The sequence below is a fragment of the Psammomys obesus genome, unplaced genomic scaffold (assembly GCF_907164565.1).
Source record: "Psammomys obesus unplaced genomic scaffold, mPsaObe1.curated_primary_1811, whole genome shotgun sequence".
NCBI lineage: Eukaryota > Metazoa > Chordata > Mammalia > Rodentia > Muridae > Psammomys > Psammomys obesus.
In genome coordinates, this window is record NW_026586173.1 from 15,072,576 (window position 1) to 15,093,530 (window position 20,955).

General features: G+C 39.3%; 1 protein-coding gene across 4 annotated transcripts; it reads left to right on the forward strand.

The window, feature by feature from the left end:
* The first annotated feature begins 79 nt into the window (after nt 1-79).
* On the forward strand, nt 80-19,838 carry Znf558 (zinc finger protein 558). 4 transcript variants are annotated; one of them, XR_008719450.1, is made up of 10 exons: nt 80-546; nt 693-801; nt 4,957-5,073; nt 5,644-5,732; nt 6,288-6,414; nt 14,045-14,140; nt 14,769-14,863; nt 15,318-16,093; nt 17,562-17,755; nt 18,565-19,838. XR_008719450.1 is itself a non-coding variant. In XM_055601162.1 (9 exons), exons 3-9 carry the CDS (start codon nt 5,043-5,045, stop codon nt 17,590-17,592), a joined length of 1,245 nt encoding a protein of 414 aa, XP_055457137.1. In that variant the 5' UTR covers nt 80-541; nt 693-801; nt 4,957-5,042; the 3' UTR covers nt 17,593-18,073. The 4 variants fall into 4 exon arrangements, 2 of the variants coding, with proteins under 2 accessions (XP_055457137.1, XP_055457138.1); XR_008719449.1 differs by having other exon boundaries at nt 80-541; XM_055601162.1 differs by lacking the exon at nt 18,565-19,838 and having other exon boundaries at nt 80-541; nt 17,562-18,073.
* Nucleotides 19,839-20,955: the final 1,117 nt, after the last annotated feature.

Consider the following 20,955-nt stretch of genomic DNA (forward strand, 5'->3'; position numbering starts at 1 on the left):
AGTTGGGAAGCGGCCGGCACAGAGGCGGAAGTGGAAAGCGCAGGGCGGAACTAAAGGAGGAGCCCGGCTTAGGTAGCTGGTGAGGCTTCTCTTTGGCGGCGGGGAGGAGCCTTGCAGTGCATGCACCTTCGGGGCTTTTGGTCAGCCGCGGACATGCTCTGCCCAGAGTCCCTGGATTCCTGCTTCCTCCCGGAGGCCTCGGGATGAAAGCCGGAGCTCTGGCACCTCACAGCTCTAGGGATGCTTTTTGTTCTCTCAGAGGCGTGACGGGCAGAGCGACTGTCATCCAGAGGGAGGCTCAGAACGCTGGTCTGTATTCTGCCATGCAAGGAGGAAGCACAGCAAATCAGCAGTGGTGCTGAGTGTGAAAATCCTTCAGCTTTGTGAAGTTCAGCCCCATCATTTTTAGGCCCGCTAAGCGACAAGGCATGTTTAGCCCACATCGAGTGACCAGAAGATACCTTTCCAGTCAAGTTGAGGAATTCTATAGACACACCATTTCAGCTTCTGCCTGCCCTTTTGAGCTCATGCCTGCATAGAGGTCCGGTAATTACGTTTTCCCAGTCTCTTATTACATGTTAAATCTGTATATACACGTGGAAGAAGGGTGATGAAAGTTTTGTTTTTGTCACAATTTTAGTTCCTTCTGTAAAAGGCCTCAGCATCAGTTTTTGTGTCTTCTTTTTTTCCAGACCAGAAAAACATCACTCAAACTCTGATTTGCGTTGAAACCTCAGTGTTGTGTTGAAAATGCCTCAGAACCCACCTGCACTCATTCAGTGATGAATTTCTTGTAACCAGGTAAGTACGATGTGGAATGTGAAGCAATAGAGTTCCAGCTGACCCTGCGGCATGGAACTTCTGTAGGGCTTTTCTTTTGCTTGTAACGGGTTGTAATTCTACTACAGATGCGACCACTTAATGAGAGTTAGCTCAGAAAGCTGTATTTTTTGTAATGTTTGATGGGTTATTTTCAAGGGATGGATACAGAAGTGCAATGAGTAAATGTAACTAAGTGTAAATTACACAAAATAAGCATTTATTAACCACGCATACGAATAAGCATATAAATGCAGAATTTTCTTGTGTGCCCAGTATCAAATTTTTTGGGATTTTATAGTAAATACAAATATATAAGATAATGTACATGTATTTTTAGTACTTACAAGTCTTCCCAGTAAATGCTAGAACTAGCCAGTGGTATTCTTCAAGCCCATTCTATGTGACTTCTGAAAACTTGTATGTCTTCATGAAGTTTTAGAATAAAGGGGCATGTATGAAAAAGATGTTTTGACTTTTTTAGGAACAGCAACCTAAAGTTTGAAAACTTAAAGATTGAAAACATGTGAAAGAATATCAAAGATACAAGGCTGTCCTTCCTACCTTGCCTCCTAAAAGGAATTTAACATTTCTGAAATAGCAGTATATTTTCTATAATACAGAAGATATTTATTAGCTATATTGTTTGATTTCTTTTTCAGTGCTGGGAATCAAACACTTGTCATGGACAAGCTAGGCAAGTGCTCTTCCGCTGAGCCACATCCCTACTTTTGCCATTTTTTATTTTAGCTTTCATATAATCATATTAAGGGAATATTTAATTATTATGTAATTGATAGTAATTATTATACAAGTTAGGATGATCTAGACCCTCATCTTATTCAAGGCTAAAGAATTTTCTGGGACAAAGAACATTGAGGATTCAGAACAGGCCTAGACAGTCTAGGACAGTTGGTCATTTTCATGAGCTGGGCCCTGGGTTTGATGCCTGAGGCCCAAAACAGACTTTGTTCTGTATCCGTGGAATGCACATTCTAACAGAAAAGAGAGTAAAGATGAGAGTACTGAGGACTGAATCCAAGAGGAGAGCAGAACCATTTGGAAAGTAGTAGTAATTGGTTTGTAAGCTAACAGTGTCTGGTATCTCAAATTACTATAAACAGTGGCTTCAGATGGCATGGAAACATAAAAATTCTCTTGAGGTTCTGGAGCTCAGACTTCCCAAGTGCCTCAGGCAGCTTTCCTTCAAGCTTTTAAAAAGGCCTTTCCCATGTTAGACAAACTGTCCACATCCCTTGACTCCTGGTTCTTTCCTGCACACACACACACACCACACACACACACACACAATAGGCTCTCATTCAATAGAACCCTGGGTGGCTTCCAACTCTTGGATCCTTCTAGGCCCCTCCCTCATGGGTGCTTAAAGGCATACACCATTATACTTGGCCATCTTTCTCCACTTTTAAAACCAACACGGGGATACAGTTGTTTGCACAGTGAACCAAGGAAAAGGTCCCCTTGTCTTTTGAGCTACAGCAACTATAGCTGTCCCAGGAGGAGGGTCCAAGCCTGCAATCAATGAGGGAGTTGGAGTGGAGGATTGAGCCTCATTTTCCCTAGTAAATTCTTCAGGTTTTGTTGTTGGTGGTGGTGGTGTTTATTTCCTCCAAGCCTTATTCCAACTTTTTTATTTCTTTCTGCCAAAGCTTAAGTTTTTTAACATTCATAGCCTGAATTGGAAGGTATCTCTTAGAATAGTACTTAGCTGCTTCTTCCTCCACCTCTGCAATCTCATCAGAATCCAAGTCATCCTCAAAGTCTTCTTCTAACAAGAAATTATCATTAGAAAGAACATATACCTCTTCTGGAGGAGCCAATGGTTTAATTTCATTTTGTCCTGAAGCCTCCCATCTTTCCTTCCTCTTTCTCGCTAACCCTAAAAGTTTCACTTTCTCAGTCCTGTGCCACATATACAGACTATCTCTAATTAAATTCCATACAAAAAAACATGAGACTACTGCCTTGTCCCATTTTTTTTATCTCAAATTTTACTCACCACATCCTTTTCTCTTTATGATTCCAGCTCGGGAACACCTGCAGTGTTCGTCACTGCTTCCCTATATCTCAGTTCGGGCACCAGACTGCTGGAGCCTGCGGGCAGAGTCAAACATTTCTTGAGTGGGGAGTGAGGATTGAAAGGAAATTTAAAAACCAATACACTACACGTGGGATCTGTTTGAGAGGGCTACCAGTAAAAACTGTCGCTGGTGTATTCCGTAATCCCTTTTCATAGTCAGAGCAAAGCACTTCAGTACAATGAAGGGGTTCATGGAGAAGTCAAACTTGTTTACCTCAACCACCTGTTTGTGTGAGCCTCACAAACTAACAAAAGATGAACTTGGCAAAACATCCTGCTTATCCCTAACTCTAGGTGAAGGCCAGGGTGAAAACATGTTTTTCCACTGAGAGATCGATAACAAAGCAGTTCTTCACATGTATGTGTTTCATTTATGATGTATTTATTATGTCTTTTTAATTTAATTAAATTTTGTTTTTATGTGTACTACTGTGTAGGTGAGAGGACAACTTGCAAAGTTGGTTCTCCTACTATATGAGCTTTGGTTTTTTTAATTTATTTTGTGTGTGAGTGTTATGTGCCATAGAGTGTGGTAAGAGGACAGCTTGCCAGTTGTCGTTTTCTACCATGTGGGTCCCTACGGTCAAGAAAAGTTGTGAGGCTTGAGAGAAGGTGCCTTTACCTCCTAAGCTCTCTCCCCAGATACATTTGTGATTATTTTAATTATTTGCTATCATAAGTACTGTCAGTTATCTTACCCTAGTCTGTAGTATTTGAATCATTGACATAATTCTTAGAAATAGGTTTGACAGGATAAATACTAAAAGTTTATGGTCTGTATTCTAATATTGGCAGATTCATTTCATAAGAGCTATACCCAGCTGTGTCTGAGAAAGCTTTTCCCTATGTCCTCAGGAAAGGATTCCGTAGTTTTTCTCATGGAGCACATGGGAGATACTGTCAGGTGACAGTATTTTCTGCCTATGATTTAGGGGTATTTTTCCAGAAATGGAAGTGGTAAATAGTAAATGTTACCACATGTGGAATAAGTAGAACAAGAGGAAAGGAGACATCATGAGAAATATTGGCTAGTATAGGGAAGCAGGCTGAACAGTGACTAAAATGAAAATATGCTTAGGTCATAAGACTATTTCACCACAGAGGATGCTACCTTGCTTGAATAGCAAGATGGATAACTTGAAGGATAAAGATGTATGGGACCATCAAGAGTGAGTGGGTCGCCAAAAACTGTCCAACATTGGTGATTGTTCACTAGTACTGGAAACTGGAACTCAGTGCACTGCTTGCAGGCAGCTCCATAAGTCAAAGAATGTCTCATCCACAGCTTAGCTTATCTGTTCCTTTTCAGGCAGCCAGGCTGGTCTGTCTCCTTAGCAGTACTTACTGCTTATATAATCTTGGATGAGACAGGGGTCTTATGCATCTGGTCAATTTTACAGATGTCTGGGGTCTCCTGAGTTGTTCTTTCTATGACTTAACGCACCTCCTTTTAGAATTTCCAGAGTCTCAATAAGCCTCCTTTAGAACTTCATGAGTCCTAACAAACCAAAACAGAAAAGGCTACACTCCACCAATAAAGTATTCCCCAAGTTGTGTGATCCTTTCTAGCAAATTAATCAAACCCAAGAAGGGATCATGAGAGCTCCAGTTTTCAGCCACTGGCTCAAGAACATAGGGAAGTTTGCCGAGTGACAACTGGCATCTAAAGTTGGGACATGGGGACACTCTGGGGACTGATCCTGCATCCTTTGAGTATTTAAGCTTGATGGTATATTCAAGCAGATCATTCCAGAAATGAATTGTATTAATGATTTCTCAGTGGTGAGGACTTCAGAATTGCTTGGTTATTTGAAGTGAGGAGAATTTTTATTAATGGTGATGTGAAGGCAGAAGGAAAACCAACTCCCCCTTGTCCTCCTGCCCCCAGCCAACTTGCCAAGTAGAAAAAGGCTCAGCATAGGAAACAAAATGTGCATTTTGAAGAAGGCCAAGATAGACAAGCTGAAGAAGGCTCATCTTCATGTTCCTGGGAAAGAACATGGCTGTGCAGACTTCCTATCTTTTGTTGATTCCAGAGTTCTGCCTTGGTGTCTTTGGAAGTCAGAAGTGTAGCTGGCCCCTCCACTGCCCTGTGTTCAGAAACTCTGATGTTGGAGTCAAGATGGCAGCAACTGCCATTCCTCTAATATATGGTAAGACACTGAGTCCTAGCAGTCCTTAGAGTAAAATTCAAAGGCCCCCAAGCCCACAGTTCAGAAAGGGATCGAGACTGGGTAGCCACTGAGGAGGCTCAGGCGTAAGAAGGTAAGGCAAGGGTGGAGCCCCTTGCTCCTTGGATGTGATAGCCAGCTCTTAGGACAAGATGTAGCTATTGGGTATTGGATGTGCCATCTTCGTGTTGACTTTGAAAATTTTAGTCTCTTTTGAATTATAGAGTTAATTGTTCCTGGAATAAATGGTGATGACTACAGAACATCAATTTCCTCCTCTTTGGACATGTTCTCTTCCTCATAGGCAGTCAGACCCAGGTGCCATGTATCTTAGCTAAGCTGAAACAAGGTTGTGCAATGTTTATGGAAGCTGGAAGCTATCTGTGCAGGAGTGGAGGGATGTGATATGTGTGTGTGTGTGTCTGTCTGTCTGTCTGTGTGTGAGTGCATATGCAGATGCATGCTGTAGGTACTGGCAGTTTTATATAGTCGGTCTCATAAACCTCAACATGCTAGGATATCCTAGATTCTCATGATTTATTTCTTCCCCAGTTCAATCATCTCTGTATCCAGTGTCTCCTGAGAAAGGACACATGGGCAAAGAAGGGCTAACCAATGAGTTCTTAACAAGCTTGTTACAGGTGAGTAGATTTTAATTTTTTCCAAGTCATTCTTTCTATAAATCTGTTACAATGCAGACTTACATAGTTCAACCAGCATCCCCAGGCATCTAGCAAGGGCTAGGAGACACCCCAGAAAATGTGTCTTATATAACATGCACTGCTTTGTCAAAGCTCCTTCCAGAGTCTCTAAGGATATCAAAATTCCCTAAAAGTTTGTGGTGAGGTCAAGTAAAGGTTTGACTCTGTCCTACTTTCTGGCGGTTTATCACAGCCATGGGGGAATTATTAATGTACCAATTGTTTATCCTCTGTTGTAGATTGTCCCAGGCCTGTGCTCAGCCCCAGGAAATGAGATTTCAGGAGCAAATAGTCAGAGTGGAAAAAGGAAGGGACTTTGGGAAGTTGGGTATTATACAGGAGAGGAGCCAGAACACCAAGGCCAGAAGCCAAGGCAGATAGCATTCAACCTGCCTACCTGTACTATGCTCTGAGTCACCATCTGTGGGTCTACCATCTTGGCCTCCTTCTCTTTGATGGGGCCCTTGGCTAAGCTGTGATGTATAAATAATTTAGGAGTTGGTGTCCTTTGAAGATGTGACTGTGCAGTTCACACAGGAGGAGTGGGATTTGTTGGATCCTTTACAAAGAACTCTGTATAGGACAGTAATGCTGGAAAACTGGAAGAACCTGGCCTCACTCGGTAAGCCACCATCAGCTGATTTGTCCACATTTGTTCAGGTTATTTATTGATATAAAACAAAACAATGAATCATTTTAAAATATACAAGTGAGAGGCTTTTAGTGTGCTCACCATAGTATATACAGCAGTGTAACTTCAGAGTATTTCATTACTTCTGCTGTGGTTTGGTTTAGCCTCCCAAAGGTTTATGTGCTAGACACTTAGTTCACTCTGAAAGGCAATGGTAAATTAGTGAAAACTTCTAATGGTGGGGCATGTTGGAAGGTGTCAGCATCAAGAGCCCATCTCAGAAAAGATTCATGCTGTTTCTCGGGCATCAGTCAGGTCTCATGGGACCAAGTTAATTCTCTTCAGAATGGGTTGTTGTATAGATAGGCAACCCACATGCTTAGTCATATTTCTATACTCCTGGTCAGCTTTCTACTTTTCTTCCGTATTAAACTTTTAAAAAAACAAAAACATTTGTCGTTTTTAATGATGAGTACATGTGTGGCAGGTGTATTTGATTGCCAGTGCCTACAGGGGCCAGATGTATCACATCCTTCTGGTGCTGGAATTCTAGGCAGTTGTAAACTGCTAGGTGTAAGTGCTGCAAATTGAACCTGAATCCTCTCTAAGAGCAGAATACGCTCGTAATCACTCCACCCTCTCTTTATCCCTTCTCTGCCATTTTGGGACAAAACCAGGGGTCCATCATCAAATGCAAGTGCCATGCTGTTTGGACTTTCTGGACATCGAAATCTTGAGCCAAAGTAAACCTATTTTCCTTAAAAAGTGCTTAGCCACAACATTTTGTTACAGCATAAGAAAGGGGACTAACCTGAAGACACCTGATAAACCAGTATCAGATGTAAGGGGAGGAGGTTCTCCCTTATCAGTGGACTTGGAAAGGGGCAGGGAGGAGATAAGGGTGAGAGGGTGGGGTTGGGAGGGAAAGAGGGAGTGGGATACAGCAGGGATAAAAGCTAACAAACTGTAACTAATATTAAAAAAAATAAAAATTAAAAAGAAAGGGGACTAACTCTATATTTTTATGTGTGGGTGTTCTTTGAAAGTTTCATACATGTATTCAGTGTATATTGACAATGTCCATCCATGACTACTTCCCTCCACCTTTCCTAAATCACACCGCCTTAAGTCCCTTTCAACTTTGTCATCTTTTCTGCTTCTTAGTTTTTAATAATCTGCTTCTTGTTATTAATAATCCCCTGAATCTAAGTAGTACTGCCTATATGCATATGGATGTGTGGCCGTCCACTCCAGCATGAGCAAGCCAATTAATTCCCAGTAACTCATCCAGTAGGGATAGGGCCTTGGGGACCTTAGCTGTGCCATAATTTTGACTGACTTGTTCTTGTATAGATAATCATATCTGTTATGAATTGACACATGCAATGACCATGTAATACCTAGAAGTCAGCATTTCATCATCACCCCCTCAATCTGCCAGGTCCTACATTCTTTCTGGCCCCTCATCCACTTGAGTTCCATGAGCTTTGGATGATATGATGCTGATATAGATGACCCATTCCTTGCATCTTAACTAGTTGTGATTCTCTTCATTAATTACTGCCCAAGGAAGAAAGAAGCTTCTCTGAACAAAGTTGAGAAAAGAACAGATCTGTGCATATAGACGTAAATATTTAGAGTACAATTTGACAGCACAGCCTTTTGGCAAAAGAAAAATATGTTCCTCCCAAGGATCTTATTTTCCAGTCACGGGCCTTTGACCAGGTTTACAGTGTCAAACGTGAAACAGGCCAATAAGAAAGCAGTTGGTTAACCCCATAATCATGCCACTCACTGCTGCACAATGTGGGCATTTTTTTTATGCCATCAAAGCAGTATTATAGCATTCAGGGTCTAGCACTGAGTTAAACTGCTGATGTCTTTTCTCCCTCAGCACCGTTTGGCACTACCCAACCTAGTCACCAGGGAAAGAGGATCCTGATCATTTTTTATTATTATGTTAATTTTTATTTTTTCTTTATAATTTATTTATTATATATCCCAATTGAATCCCCCTCCCTCAACTCCCCCAGTTCTACCCTCCCTCCTTCTTTCTCTCATCCCCTTCCCCTAGTCCAGTGAAAGGGGGAGTTCTCCACTTTTGCCATCTGCTCATAGCTTGTTAAGTCTCATCAGACTGTTTGGATCCTCTTCCTCCATGGCCTGGCAAGGCTGCATTATCAGGGACAAGTGATCAGAGAGCAGTCAACTGAGTTCATAATAGAGGCAGCCCCTGAAGACTGAGCTGCCAGTCGGCCGTATCTGAGCAGGGGGGGGCTAGGTCCTCTCCATGCATGGTCTTCCATTGGTGCATCAATTTCTGCAGGCAAATGGATGGAACTAGAAGAGATCATCCTGAGTGAGATAACCCAGAAGGACAGGCATGATATACCCTTGCTAATAAGCAGATATTAGCCATATGATATAGGACAGCCATCTACAGACCTAAAGAAGCTAAACACTAAGAAGGACCCTAGGGTGGATGTTTAAATCCCATTCAGAATGGCAAACAGGATGGACACCAGAAGAAGTGGAAGAGAGGAAACAGGGTGGGAACCTACAATAGAGGGTCCTCTGAAAGGATCCACCCAACAGGGGATCAAAGCAGATGCTGAGACTCATAGCCAAACTTTGGACAGAGTGCAGGGGGTGTTATAGAGGAAGAGAGGGGTGGGATTAGAGGGACGTACTGGGGACAGGAGCCCCACAAGGAGACCAACAAAACTAAAAGATCTGAGCCCCAGGGGGTCCTGCAGAGACTGATCCTGATTATTTTAAAGTTGACTTTTTTACACTGTGCATCCAAAATGAGTGGAATAGGGTCTTACTGTCTAATTATGGTGGGTGGTTAAACAGTGGCAATAGCCTCTGGGCCTCTTGACCAATAACTTGTAGGGAGATATTTCATGCCTGACAATAAGATTTCCACCTATGCAATGTACTTCTCTTCAAATTCTTTATATGTGTGTGTGTATGTGTGTGTATATGTGTGTGTATATATATATATATATATATATATGTATATATATGTGTGTGTGTGTGTATAAAGGTTGCAAACAAAATGGATTTCCATAAGGCTTGTCTTAGTTATTATTCTGTCACTATGAAGAGGCACTGTGACCAAGGCAACTCATAAAAGAAAGCATTTGAGTACTTGCTTACAGTCTCAGAGGATTAGTCCTTGGCTGTCATGGTGCATAGTATGACAGCAGGTAGGCAGGCAGGCAGGCAAGACTATGGAGTAGTAAGCTGAGAACTTACATCATCTGCAATATTGAGGCAGAGAGTGAGAGACTGTGATTGGTGTGGGCATTTGAAACCTAAAAGTCTACCCTTAGTGACAGAACGCTTCTATCAAGGCCACACTTCTCGATCCTTCCTAAACAGTGCTACCAACTGGGAACCAAGTATTTAAGTTTATAGGGGTCACTCTCACTCAAACCACCAGAAGGATCCTTAATAGATCCTAATTTGTCTAATCCACTCTTTACCATCTCCTCTCTCCAATCACCCTATCTCTACTTAATTAAACCATTAACCTTGAATGTATCTCCCATGTCCTTTCATGCTACCTGTGTCCAACTAGTTCTTATAATTGAGGGTTCCCTCCCACATTGGGTTGGAAGATTATAGGTTTTCATATAGCTTTTTGTTATTGTTGTTGCTTGTTTGTTTGTTTTGAGACATTATCCCTATATAAAAGGCTAGCCTGGAACTCTTTATGAAGACCATGTTGGCTTCAAACTTGCAAAGATCTTATTCCTTTAATAAATATACATATATATGTTGTAAGAAGTTATTTAATTTTACTACTGGTTTATCTTCTAGTAATGCTGCTGTTAATCCTCAGCAGCTGTATAACCAAATCACCACACAGAGACTGGGTTTTTAGTTAACCTAGAACACAATGCTGGGCAATATTTACTCCCTTCTAAGTCTCCAAGCCCTCAGTTTCCTAACATTTAGATTTCCCACATTTTACTTGCTTTTTGTGAAATCTTAGGTCTGGTTCATGCTCCATGTCCTCCAAGCTCTCTCCTCCAGCTCTGCTCTCCCTGCTCTCCTCTCGCCCCTTCTCCTCCCACCCTTTCCTGCTCTCTAGCTCCTCCCCTCTTTCCTGTCCTCTGGCTCCTCCCATTGCACAACATTGTATCTAGTTGCTTTATTTTGTCCTGTTTACACAAGAGCTAAGACAGGATGCTTATAATGAGTATCACAATGCAATATCTGGATTGAAACCAGAGAGTTGGGGGTGGGGAAATCAGCATTTGAATTAACAAGGGTAAGGGGTATACATTTTAAAAGAACATTATACCAACACTTTCCCTTTTAAGTCCAATAACAGGCTCCTTTTCTTTCAATACAATAATAATTACAAAATTATGAAAACTGTTAGGTAAAATCTACATGTGCAATGTCTAGTCCATGTGTATTTAGCACATGGAGAGGGTATCATAGGAGAAAGTGTCTGATTATCCTATTTATCTTGATAAGTTTAAAGTTCTATACCTAAATTAACTTTTATCCTTATTGGTATTACCTATATAAAAAGATTTCTTAACTTCTAAACAACTTAAGCTTAAATGTGGTACTGTAACTATTTGGTCTTCAACACCATCAGAGACTTGAGAAGGAATAAAATTAGTTATGAGAGTAAATAGGAAGTGCATGTTAGCAGCTTCCAAAAAATAAAAAATTGACAGAGACAGTTTGCTGCTGAACAGTCACTCATAACTCTCTATAACGTTGGAGTATCATCTTCAGCCTTCTGGCTCAGAATATTTTGACAGACATATACGTGAAGCAGGAACTATTTAGGACTTGCTTATCCTGTCTTGGCAGAGTTCGGCAGTCAACTTGTTCTGCATTTAAGCTTGCCCATTTTAGGCAGAATTTGTCTGTTGTGAAGCAAGGGTATTTTCTTTACCCGAGTGGCTTGTTTGCCACATTTGAAGCCATCTCCATATGGAGGTTCTTCAGTGCTCATTATCTTCTTTCAGGGGTGCTGCCAGGAAATGACTTGTCTCATTGTCAAAGAATCTTTAAAATAATAAGAACATTTTAAATGCCATATTCTATAGGTCTCTGAAGTTTTTGAAGACTACCAATCTTGATGTAATCGCTTTGTATACAAAATCATATCTATCTGTTAAACCTATGATGTATACTCCTGTGATAAATTAGACTAGTGATTGACATGACTGAGTTGAATAACTAACAATTAACTTGCATACCTAATATCCTAACCACCTTTTAATAGTAGTTTAAAAGTATTGGAAGTAACCTTGACTTTCTATCAATATACTAAAGCTTATACCAATGTATTAAAAATACTTATTTTTGCATCAATATACAAAATTCTATACCAGAGTTAAAATTAACCTTATTTGGGAATAACAAATAAAACCTTAAGTTGAGTAGATTCAATAATCTACCCTTTTTCTATTTTGATAAAATATCCCTGTATATTCCTTGTTTTACTTTGAATAAGACCATTATTATTAATGGTCTTAATAATCTCCCAATGACAATAAAATTTCATAGCCATAGCAAACAACCAAAACATACCCAACCCCCTTTAAAGGAAATTGGACACCGTTCTCATGAGTTTCTTCTAGCTGACATTGTGGACATGTAGAAATCCTGTAGGAGGCCCAAATAAAAATGGTTAATTAAGCAAGCAATAACATTTGTGTTCCAATAACATTTGAATGTTGAGAAATTTCAGGCTTAATAAAAGTCCTTTTTGGAACAGTCAAAAATGGTGGACCAGTTAAAATTAGTAGCTTTCTTCAAAATTCTTTTGGGAGCAGGCTTTGATGAGAAACAGCAGTTGAAGAAGTTGAGGCAGGTATAAGTAGAATGCTGGAACATGCAAGATGCTGGAACAGATGTGTCAATGTCTCAGCATGCTGAAGAAAGATTCTGTTAGGTTTGATCCAGCATCTCTGGTGTCCAGTTCTTTTGTTCTGCAAACATATAATTTCTCACAAGCATTATAGAGTTCTAAAATTATAAATGTATGAGATGTACAGGATGAAACTAAACTGTAAGCCAATTTTATCTATGCAAATTAAAAGGTTAGCATAATACATTTTGAGGATATTATAGCCAAGGATTTATTGGCCAAGTATTGTTGAAGTTTTTGGCTGGAGACACACATTTTTATGTCTCAGTCAGTTTTAGAGTTGTTCCCATGTAAAGGGATTAGCAATATAAGTTACCATTATTACTGAACATACAATTATTATCATCAAAACAAGGTTAGATAGATTAAAATATCTTTTCAGGCTCTTGCGTGCCTGTTGTAGTAGGCCAAGTTGCTACCTATTTCCCTAGAGAAGCCTCCCATTAGAGAGACAAGCTGGTTGCCTTGAGCAATAGAAAATGCATATTTTAAGTAAACGTTACATAAGCTCCTTTTTAATTTAGAATATAAGCATACCATAGGTATCTTGTACCTGTTTTGAGGTTTAGCCCTAGATTTTTATATATGTTGTAGCTATTTGTCCTATCCCCTTGTTTATATAGAATGGGCAGTTATGCCTTTATAGCCAAACTTTATTTAAACTCCCTCTTACCTTTAGCATTTAAGCATATCCTAGGCATCTTGTACCTGGGCTTTACATTGATAAGCATACCCTAGGCATCTTGTACCTGGGTTTTACATTGTTTGTGGCTATTTTTTGGCTTGTCCCTTATTTATGCAGACTGGACAGTTATGCCTTTATAGCCAAACTTTATATAAACTCTCTTAACTCAGATTTAGTCAGGGGTGGAGTGTTATTTAGATTTTGCTTCCATAAATAAACATTAAATCTACTAATAGATTTCATTTTTTTAAGTTTGTTTTTCCAGAAAGGTAATTAATTTCTATAAGTTTCACTTGCTTTTTTTTGGGGGGGGATGGGGGTGGGATGACGAGTTATGAGATCCCCTTGTCACCATTTTCATTGTCAGTTTTATAAACCTTAAGCACTTTTTTTTAATAAATCTTTTATTTTTTTATTAATTACACTTTATTCATTTTGTATCCCCCCATGAGCCCCTCCCTCCTCCCCTGCCGATCCCACCCTCCCTCCCCTTTCTGCATGCATGCCACTCCCCAAGTCCACTGATAGGGGAGGTCCTCCTCTCCTTCTTTCTGATCTTAGTCTATCAGTTCTCATCAAAAGTGGCTGCATTGTCCTCTACTGTGGCCTGGTAAGGCTGCTCCCCCCTTTTATGTCCTCAAATGTGAACAGGGAATTTGAAGCAAAGTGGTAAAAAGAGATGTGGCCCATTTTCATGGAACTTTCTGTCTAATGTCTTCCTTGAGAAATGATTATCTCTCTCTTTCCCTGACCTGATATTCTCCTTTTAAGGCCCTTTAAATGTATATTTGAACTTAAGCATGTATATCTGGGATTATTAATAACACATTACTTTGAATCTTGAGATAGAGATAGTTAAATTTTTGTTCCTTATGAAAGTTACTGTGTTCATTAGAATTTAGAAAAATTATACCACTGCTGCTATAGTCATTTTTTTTTTCATCTTCAAAAATTTGGCTTCAGGTTTGTGGAGTTGAGTATCCCTTGAATAATTTTCCTAACATTACATGCATTTGCTCCATAAATAGGGCATCACCTTGATAAACCAAATCTGATATCCCATTTGGAACAAGAAGACAGGGATATGAGAGAGGACAGAAGAATTATTCCAGGCATCTGTCCAGGTAAGCACAAGTGGGCCTGGGCTGTCCAAGGAGGTGCCTATGGCCTGGGAAGCTGGGGTGGAAAGTATTCTTTTCCACTGACAAAGATGTTCATGAACATTTCACATAAATTTCCACTGTTTTTATTCTTCTCCCAAGTCTGTGTTCATCATTTCATATACTTTCACCTGTGAAGAAAAAACAAAGATGCAGTTTTTTGCATTTTCAATTTTAAGCCACAGGCTGGAAAGATGTCTAAAAGGCTAAGAGCATGTACTGCTCTTGCAGAGGAGCAGAGTTCAGTTCCCAGCAACCACACAGGAAGACTCACACCTTCCTATAACTCCAGCTTCAGCAGAACCCAATCATTCTGTTTTCAATACATTTGCACACATAAATACAACTAAAAATAAGAAAGAAATGGTAAATTTTAAGTCATAATTTCCATTCTTGATTATTTATCTTTTGTCTGTGTCTTAGCAATCTCAACATATAACTAGAATGTATTGTCTTTAACTCCTCAAATTTCCAGAACCAACTGCCCCTTCCTGTTAGTCTTTATCAAGTATTCTAATCTCTCAGAGTCTGTATGAACCTCACCATTTTTCCTTTTCTTCTCTTCACATAATTTTTTTTCAATTTGTTTCAGATTTGGAGACTGTACTTAAAGACAAATGGCTAACTCCTAAGAAGCATATTTTTAGAAAAGAACATGCTAATGGTGGAAAAACAGTGAAACTAGAGGTAACGAGTTTTGGTTTTTCTATGTTAAAACAGCTAGAAAACCCAGAGAATCATTATGAAGAGTGTCACTGAAACTTGAGGAAATGATATCTCTGGGAAGACTCTGTGAAACTATATTTTAGAGAAAAGATTAAGCCAGTTTTAAACATATTTCTTCACTAAGAGCTCTCACAAGTTTGTATTCTATTAAGTCTGAATCGAGTGGTGGGTGTTTGAACATACGTGGTCCTAAGTTTATCCAAAAAAAAACTTTCTTGAATAAGGATTTGTAAACAAATGTCTGTGCCTTTAAACATCCTCAGGCTAAGCAGAAGTCTTATAAGCTCCAAAAAGATTCAAAGTGTTTTTTATAAGGTCACAGATTTTAGGGGGAGAGGCATTCTCATTACAGCATGATAAATTAATAATATGAATTCATATTTTTAACTAATTTTATTTATGTAATAACTAACAGAAAAGAGGTCATCATGGAATGAAAATCAATGAATGCAATCAATGTTTTAAAGTCTTCAGCACGAAATCTAACCTTACTCAGCACAAGAGAATTCATACTGGAGAAAAACCCTACGATTGTAGTCAGTGTGGAAAATCCTTCCGCAGCAAATCTTACCTTACCGTTCACAGAAGAATCCATAATGGGGAGAAACCCTTTGAATGCAGTCACTGTGGGAAAGCGTTCAGTGATCCCTCATCCCTCAGACTTCATGTAAGAATTCACACTGGAGAAAAGCCCTATGAATGCAACCAGTGTTTTCATGTCTTTCGTACCAGTTGTAACCTCAAAAGTCATAAGAGAATTCACACGGAGGCTGAAAATCACCATGAGTGTACTCAGTGTGGAAAGGCCTTCAGTACAAGGTCCTCGCTCACTGGACATAATAGCATTCATACTGGAGAAAAACCATTCGAGTGCCAGGATTGTGGGAAAACCTTCAGGAAGAGCTCATATCTAGCCCAGCACTTAAGAACTCACACTGGAGAGAAGCCCTATGAATGTAATGAGTGTGGGAAGTCGTTCAGCAGTAGCTTTTCTCTAACTGTACACAAGAGAATACATACTGGAGAGAAACCATATGAATGCAGTCACTGTGGAAAAGCTTTTAATAATCTCTCAGCTGTAAAGAAGCACTTAATGACTCATACTAGGCAAAAGCCCTATAGATGTAACCATTGTGGAAAATCTTTCACCAGTAACTCTTACCTCTCCGTGCACAAAAGAATACATAACAGGTGGATATGAATTATGGTGAGAAATTACTAAGGGAATTTCTGTCAGAAAGCTTTGTTGATCCTAAGATAACTTGAGAGAAGTTACATCAGGTGTATACATTGTTATTGCTTTATAATATATATCCCCTCCCAAATTTTGTGGCTTCAAACAAATACCTCACATTTTGTAGGTCAGAAATATGAGGGCACCTTTAGTTTGGTAGTTGCCCCCCCCCCAGGATTTTCCATGAACTTATATTGAAGACATCAACCAGAGCTACAATCTTCTAAAGTTGTTTTTGAAGGAACCACTTCTAGATGGCTCACTCACATGCATAGGAATTTTCTGCAGGTTATTGACAGGAGACCTTCAGTGCCTCACCATATCTTTATAATACCCCCAAGTAAGTCTTCTAAGAGAAACCAATTAAAAAATGAATTCTTGCCTCCAGAAGGTATAGTTTCACTTCTTTCTTGTACTAGTCAATTACAGACCAGCTTTGAACAGTGTGGGAGAAAAACTACAGAATATCTGAGAACCAGGAGACAGCTCTCTGAGAACCATCTGATAAACTTGCCATGAAATTAATGAAGAGATCTTTGTCTCTTCAGTAGACCTTTGTCCTTTTGATCATCAGTAAATTGTTAAATCTCTCTACAAAGACACCTGTGTGATAAAGCTTTTTAGTTCACTTTTTGTAATATGCCCCAAAGATGATGTTGGGAAAACCCTTTTGAGGAGAATAGTGAGCATATAGTAAGGGCCTTTAGTGGTATCAGACTTTTCAGTCTTTCTTGTGGGCAATTACACGACTGGGGAATATAAGAAATTCAGGAAACTGTATAGCAAAGGGTTCACACTACTGACCACAAGTAGTGAGGTGCTCTGCAGTGATAACAGGAAACCTTTGACTTTTCCTTTCTTGAAGAGGTATGAGAATATGCTTTCTGAAAAGCACCCTTGAGTGACATAGGCATTGGCAAGCCTTCAAGGAATTCCTTCAAGGAATCCTCTGATGTAGGAAAAAGTTGACAGTGATTCCTCCCAAGCATATAAGCTGGAGGGACATTTTAGAAAAGTGAAATAATACATGTCAGATTGCTTTAGCATCAGGTCTCTGTTGAATAATTGTGTAATAATTTATGGTGGAAATGAAATGGGTGAATATGGGGTACCTCTACCAGTAGGCAGTTTCTGTAGGTTCAGTTACCACATTATATTCAATTTTTGTTTTATAAGCATGTATGTTTATATGCATAGCACACACCACATCCCAAGAAACAGCCCTTAACGGCTCCAATTTTTTACTGCAGTGTATGTGCAGCTTCCAAAGAGTTGGTTGGCACAAACTAGTAATCCTAGTAACTTGGGAGGCTGGCAATGTAGATTGTGAATTTTATGCCAGCCTGACTGGCTGGCATAGTAGTTCTGTCAGAGTATGGGACTTTTTGACATTGATCCTTTTTTTTTTTCTTTCTGTCCTGCAAGTATCCAGTGTCCGTCGCTTTGTCCTGTGTAGAGCAACAAGATGGCTCAGTGGGTGAAGGTGCTTGCTGCCAAACCTGATCACCTCAGTTCAGTCCCCAGAACCCATACAATGAGTAGAGAATGGACCGCCAGTTGTCCTCTGACATCACACACATGTCAGCCCAACAACAACAACAACAAAATTGTTTTAATCTGTAAGTGGTATTAAAATAATATGCCAGTTTTTTACAAGGTGCCATGTAATTTGGATGCTGAAGGATTTATTTTCTCTTTTCACACTTTCACTTGTCAAGTAGCTGTAAGATCTGGAGTGGGAAGAATTGTTTTGTCAAACAGTAATGACATAAACAGTGGAACAGTAACAGTGATTTAGTTTCCTCAGAAACCTCTGACCAGCATGATTTGCTGTTTGCATTTGAGTTGATGTTAAGTTCTAGCTAAAATGATAAACGTATTTGTCAAATGATATCCATAATTCTTATGAGAGTAATTTATGTTCTCTTACATGTTGATATAGAATGTATACACATTAACATAATCTTTTTTACTGATATGTACAAATTGTTTTATTTTAAAATAATTTGTGGTAGAGCCTTGTGATTTTGCCTTATTTATTTATTTTGAAGTTCTGTAACTAGGTACATACAAGATTAGGTGCTTTTGTGTGAAGTGGTTTTTTTTTTATATATATAGAAGCCACACTTTTTCATAACACAGTACTATAATACATTGATAATAAATGGTCAAAACCATGTGGTGCTTCTCATAGACAAGCAGGAATGCCTTGTAAGTAACTGTCAACTACTCTGGATAAGCATTAATATGTTCAGTTATTTTTACCAGTTCATATGGCACACATCAGCCTGAGTTCTCTGGTTAATAATAGTAGAATCTTGATTTGAGCATAAAACAGTCCATTATCTTAAATACTACCTAATCTATTGAGTATGCTCTGGGAACTATTGTGTAAGTATTTGCTCAGTTGAAACATTCTCTTCTATAGGAGAAAAGGATGCCCTAAATGACATTGGAAAAGGAAGCTAATGAAACAAGAAACTCATCAAACCTTCAGGACTCAAAATGTTCAAGGGCCATCCTCCAGGATATGAATAGTAAATAATTACTGCTCAAGAGAATGTTTGTGTGTAGAGTTTCCAATAAATTGAGAAGGGAGCCCCACGGATACAGCTACATTGTTGGGGTAGTGTTTTTTGGTGTTACAGATGCCTTTGAGTCATCCTTACTTCAGTAAGTAACCTTCAGGAATTCATTAGTTTGCCAAGCCAGGCTTGATGAAGTTCTTTCCTTGAGCTGGCTCTGGTGCCCTATTTTATATCTCCACCGACAGTCACACAACACAAACAGGGCACTCATACAGGGACAGACACAACTAAAGATGTCTTTGGGTGGAGGAGTAGCCACATTAGCTCTGAATGGGATTTGAGATGTACAGCTGAAGCTGATCCTTGTGCAGGTGGAGTATCCTTTTGGGCAGTCCTGAGAAGGGAATCCCATGTGGTAGGAGATAGTATGGCTCCTTGCTTTAGTGGTAGTTTTATGCTGTCTGATATCGATGATAAGATGTGCAACCAAGGCAGAACCATCTGAATATGGAGTATCTCCAGGGTAACTGAATTTAATTTCTGTGGCTGTGATAAAACACAAAAAAAGCTACTTAGGGGAGGACAGGATATATTTTATCTTGCACTTCCAAGTCACAACCTGTTATTGAGGGAAGTTAGGGTAAGAACTCTAAGCAGAAACCATAGAGGAATGCTTCTTGTTCACTTCCTGGTTCAACCATAGGATCATGTTCAACTAGCTTACATAACTAAGGACCACCTCCATATGTCCCACTCAGTAAGTAGGCCCTCCTCTGCCAATTAAGACATCTCCCAACAGGCCAATTTGATGTAGGCAATTGCTCAAATGAGGCTCTCAAGTCTGATGACTTGAGTTTGTAAAGTTGACCGTTAAAGCTAATTAGGACAGTCTTTCTCTTCCTGGGATGAGGTGACATACCTTATTGGAGTCCACTACAAAAGCATGGCTGTGCTAGTTAGTAAAAATGCCAATGGATTTGAGAACATAGAATTCCCAGTAGTGGTACTCTGGGACTATATTGTAAGCAGCTTGTGACAGTTGTATGCCCTTTTGTGTGGTTGATGAGATATACCAGACTCCACTGTTGCCTGTAAAGAACTTGTACATGTAATGGGAAAATTGCAAGGAGAAAAACAATACTATTCTTCATACCAAGACAGTTTACACTGTCCATCCATCTTTAGGAATGCTATTCCTTTCTTTTCATTTTTTTTAAAATAAAAATATTTGTAATTAATTTATTCCTTTATTATACTTTATTCACTTTGTTTCTCCACTGCAGCACCCCCCATCTCCTCATAGTCCCACCCACCCTCCTTCTTTTCCCCCTATACCTTTTCCTAGTCCCATGAGAGGGGAAGGCCTCCTCCCCTTCTATATAACCCTAACATATCAAGTCTCCTCAAAGGTGGCTGTATTGTCTTCCTCTGTGCCCTGGCAAGGCAAAAACAAAAAGAGAAAAACACCAGGGCCAGACAGTTTCAGAACAGAATTCTACAAGACCTTCAAAGAGGGGCTAACACCAATACTCTTCAAACTATTCCACAAAATAGAAACAGAAGTAACATTACCAACTTCATTCTATAAAGCCACAGTCACCTTGATACCTAAGCCACACAAAGACCTTACAAAAGAAAAGAAAAGAAAAGAAAATCAGGCCAATTTCTTTATGAACATTGACACAAAATACTCAATAAAATACTTGCAAAATGAACCCAAGAACACATTAAAGATATTATACACCAAACCAAGAAAGCTTCATCCCAAGCATGCAGATGTAGTATTTTTCATTCTGCTGGTCACTTCACACTGAAGTTCCAAAACTACCCTCTGTGACACACTGCAGAAGTACAGAAGTACATTTTCTTTGTGCAAGAACACTAGCTGTTTATACATGGACACAAACCATCCAGCAATGCATAGAACATATTTCATAGAAAAAAACATTGTCATTACAGGCTGATGAAGTCCAAGTTATATTTCTCCAAACAGATATAAACTGGTAGTTAACAAGTTTCCATAGGGCATCAAGTTATGTGAGATCCTTGCCAACCTGATCTACACAATAAGTTCAGGACAGCCACAGTTCTGTTACACAGAGGATGTAATTGTTAAGAAAAAAAAAAGAAAAGAAAAAAGAAAGAAAGGAAGGAAGGAAGAAAGAAAGAAAGAAAGAAAGAAAGAAAGAAAGAAAGAAAGAAAGAAGAAAGAAAGAAAGACAGAAAGAAAGAAAGAAAGAAAGAAAAGAAAGAAAGAAAGAAAGAAAGAAAGAAAGAAAGAAAGAAAGAAA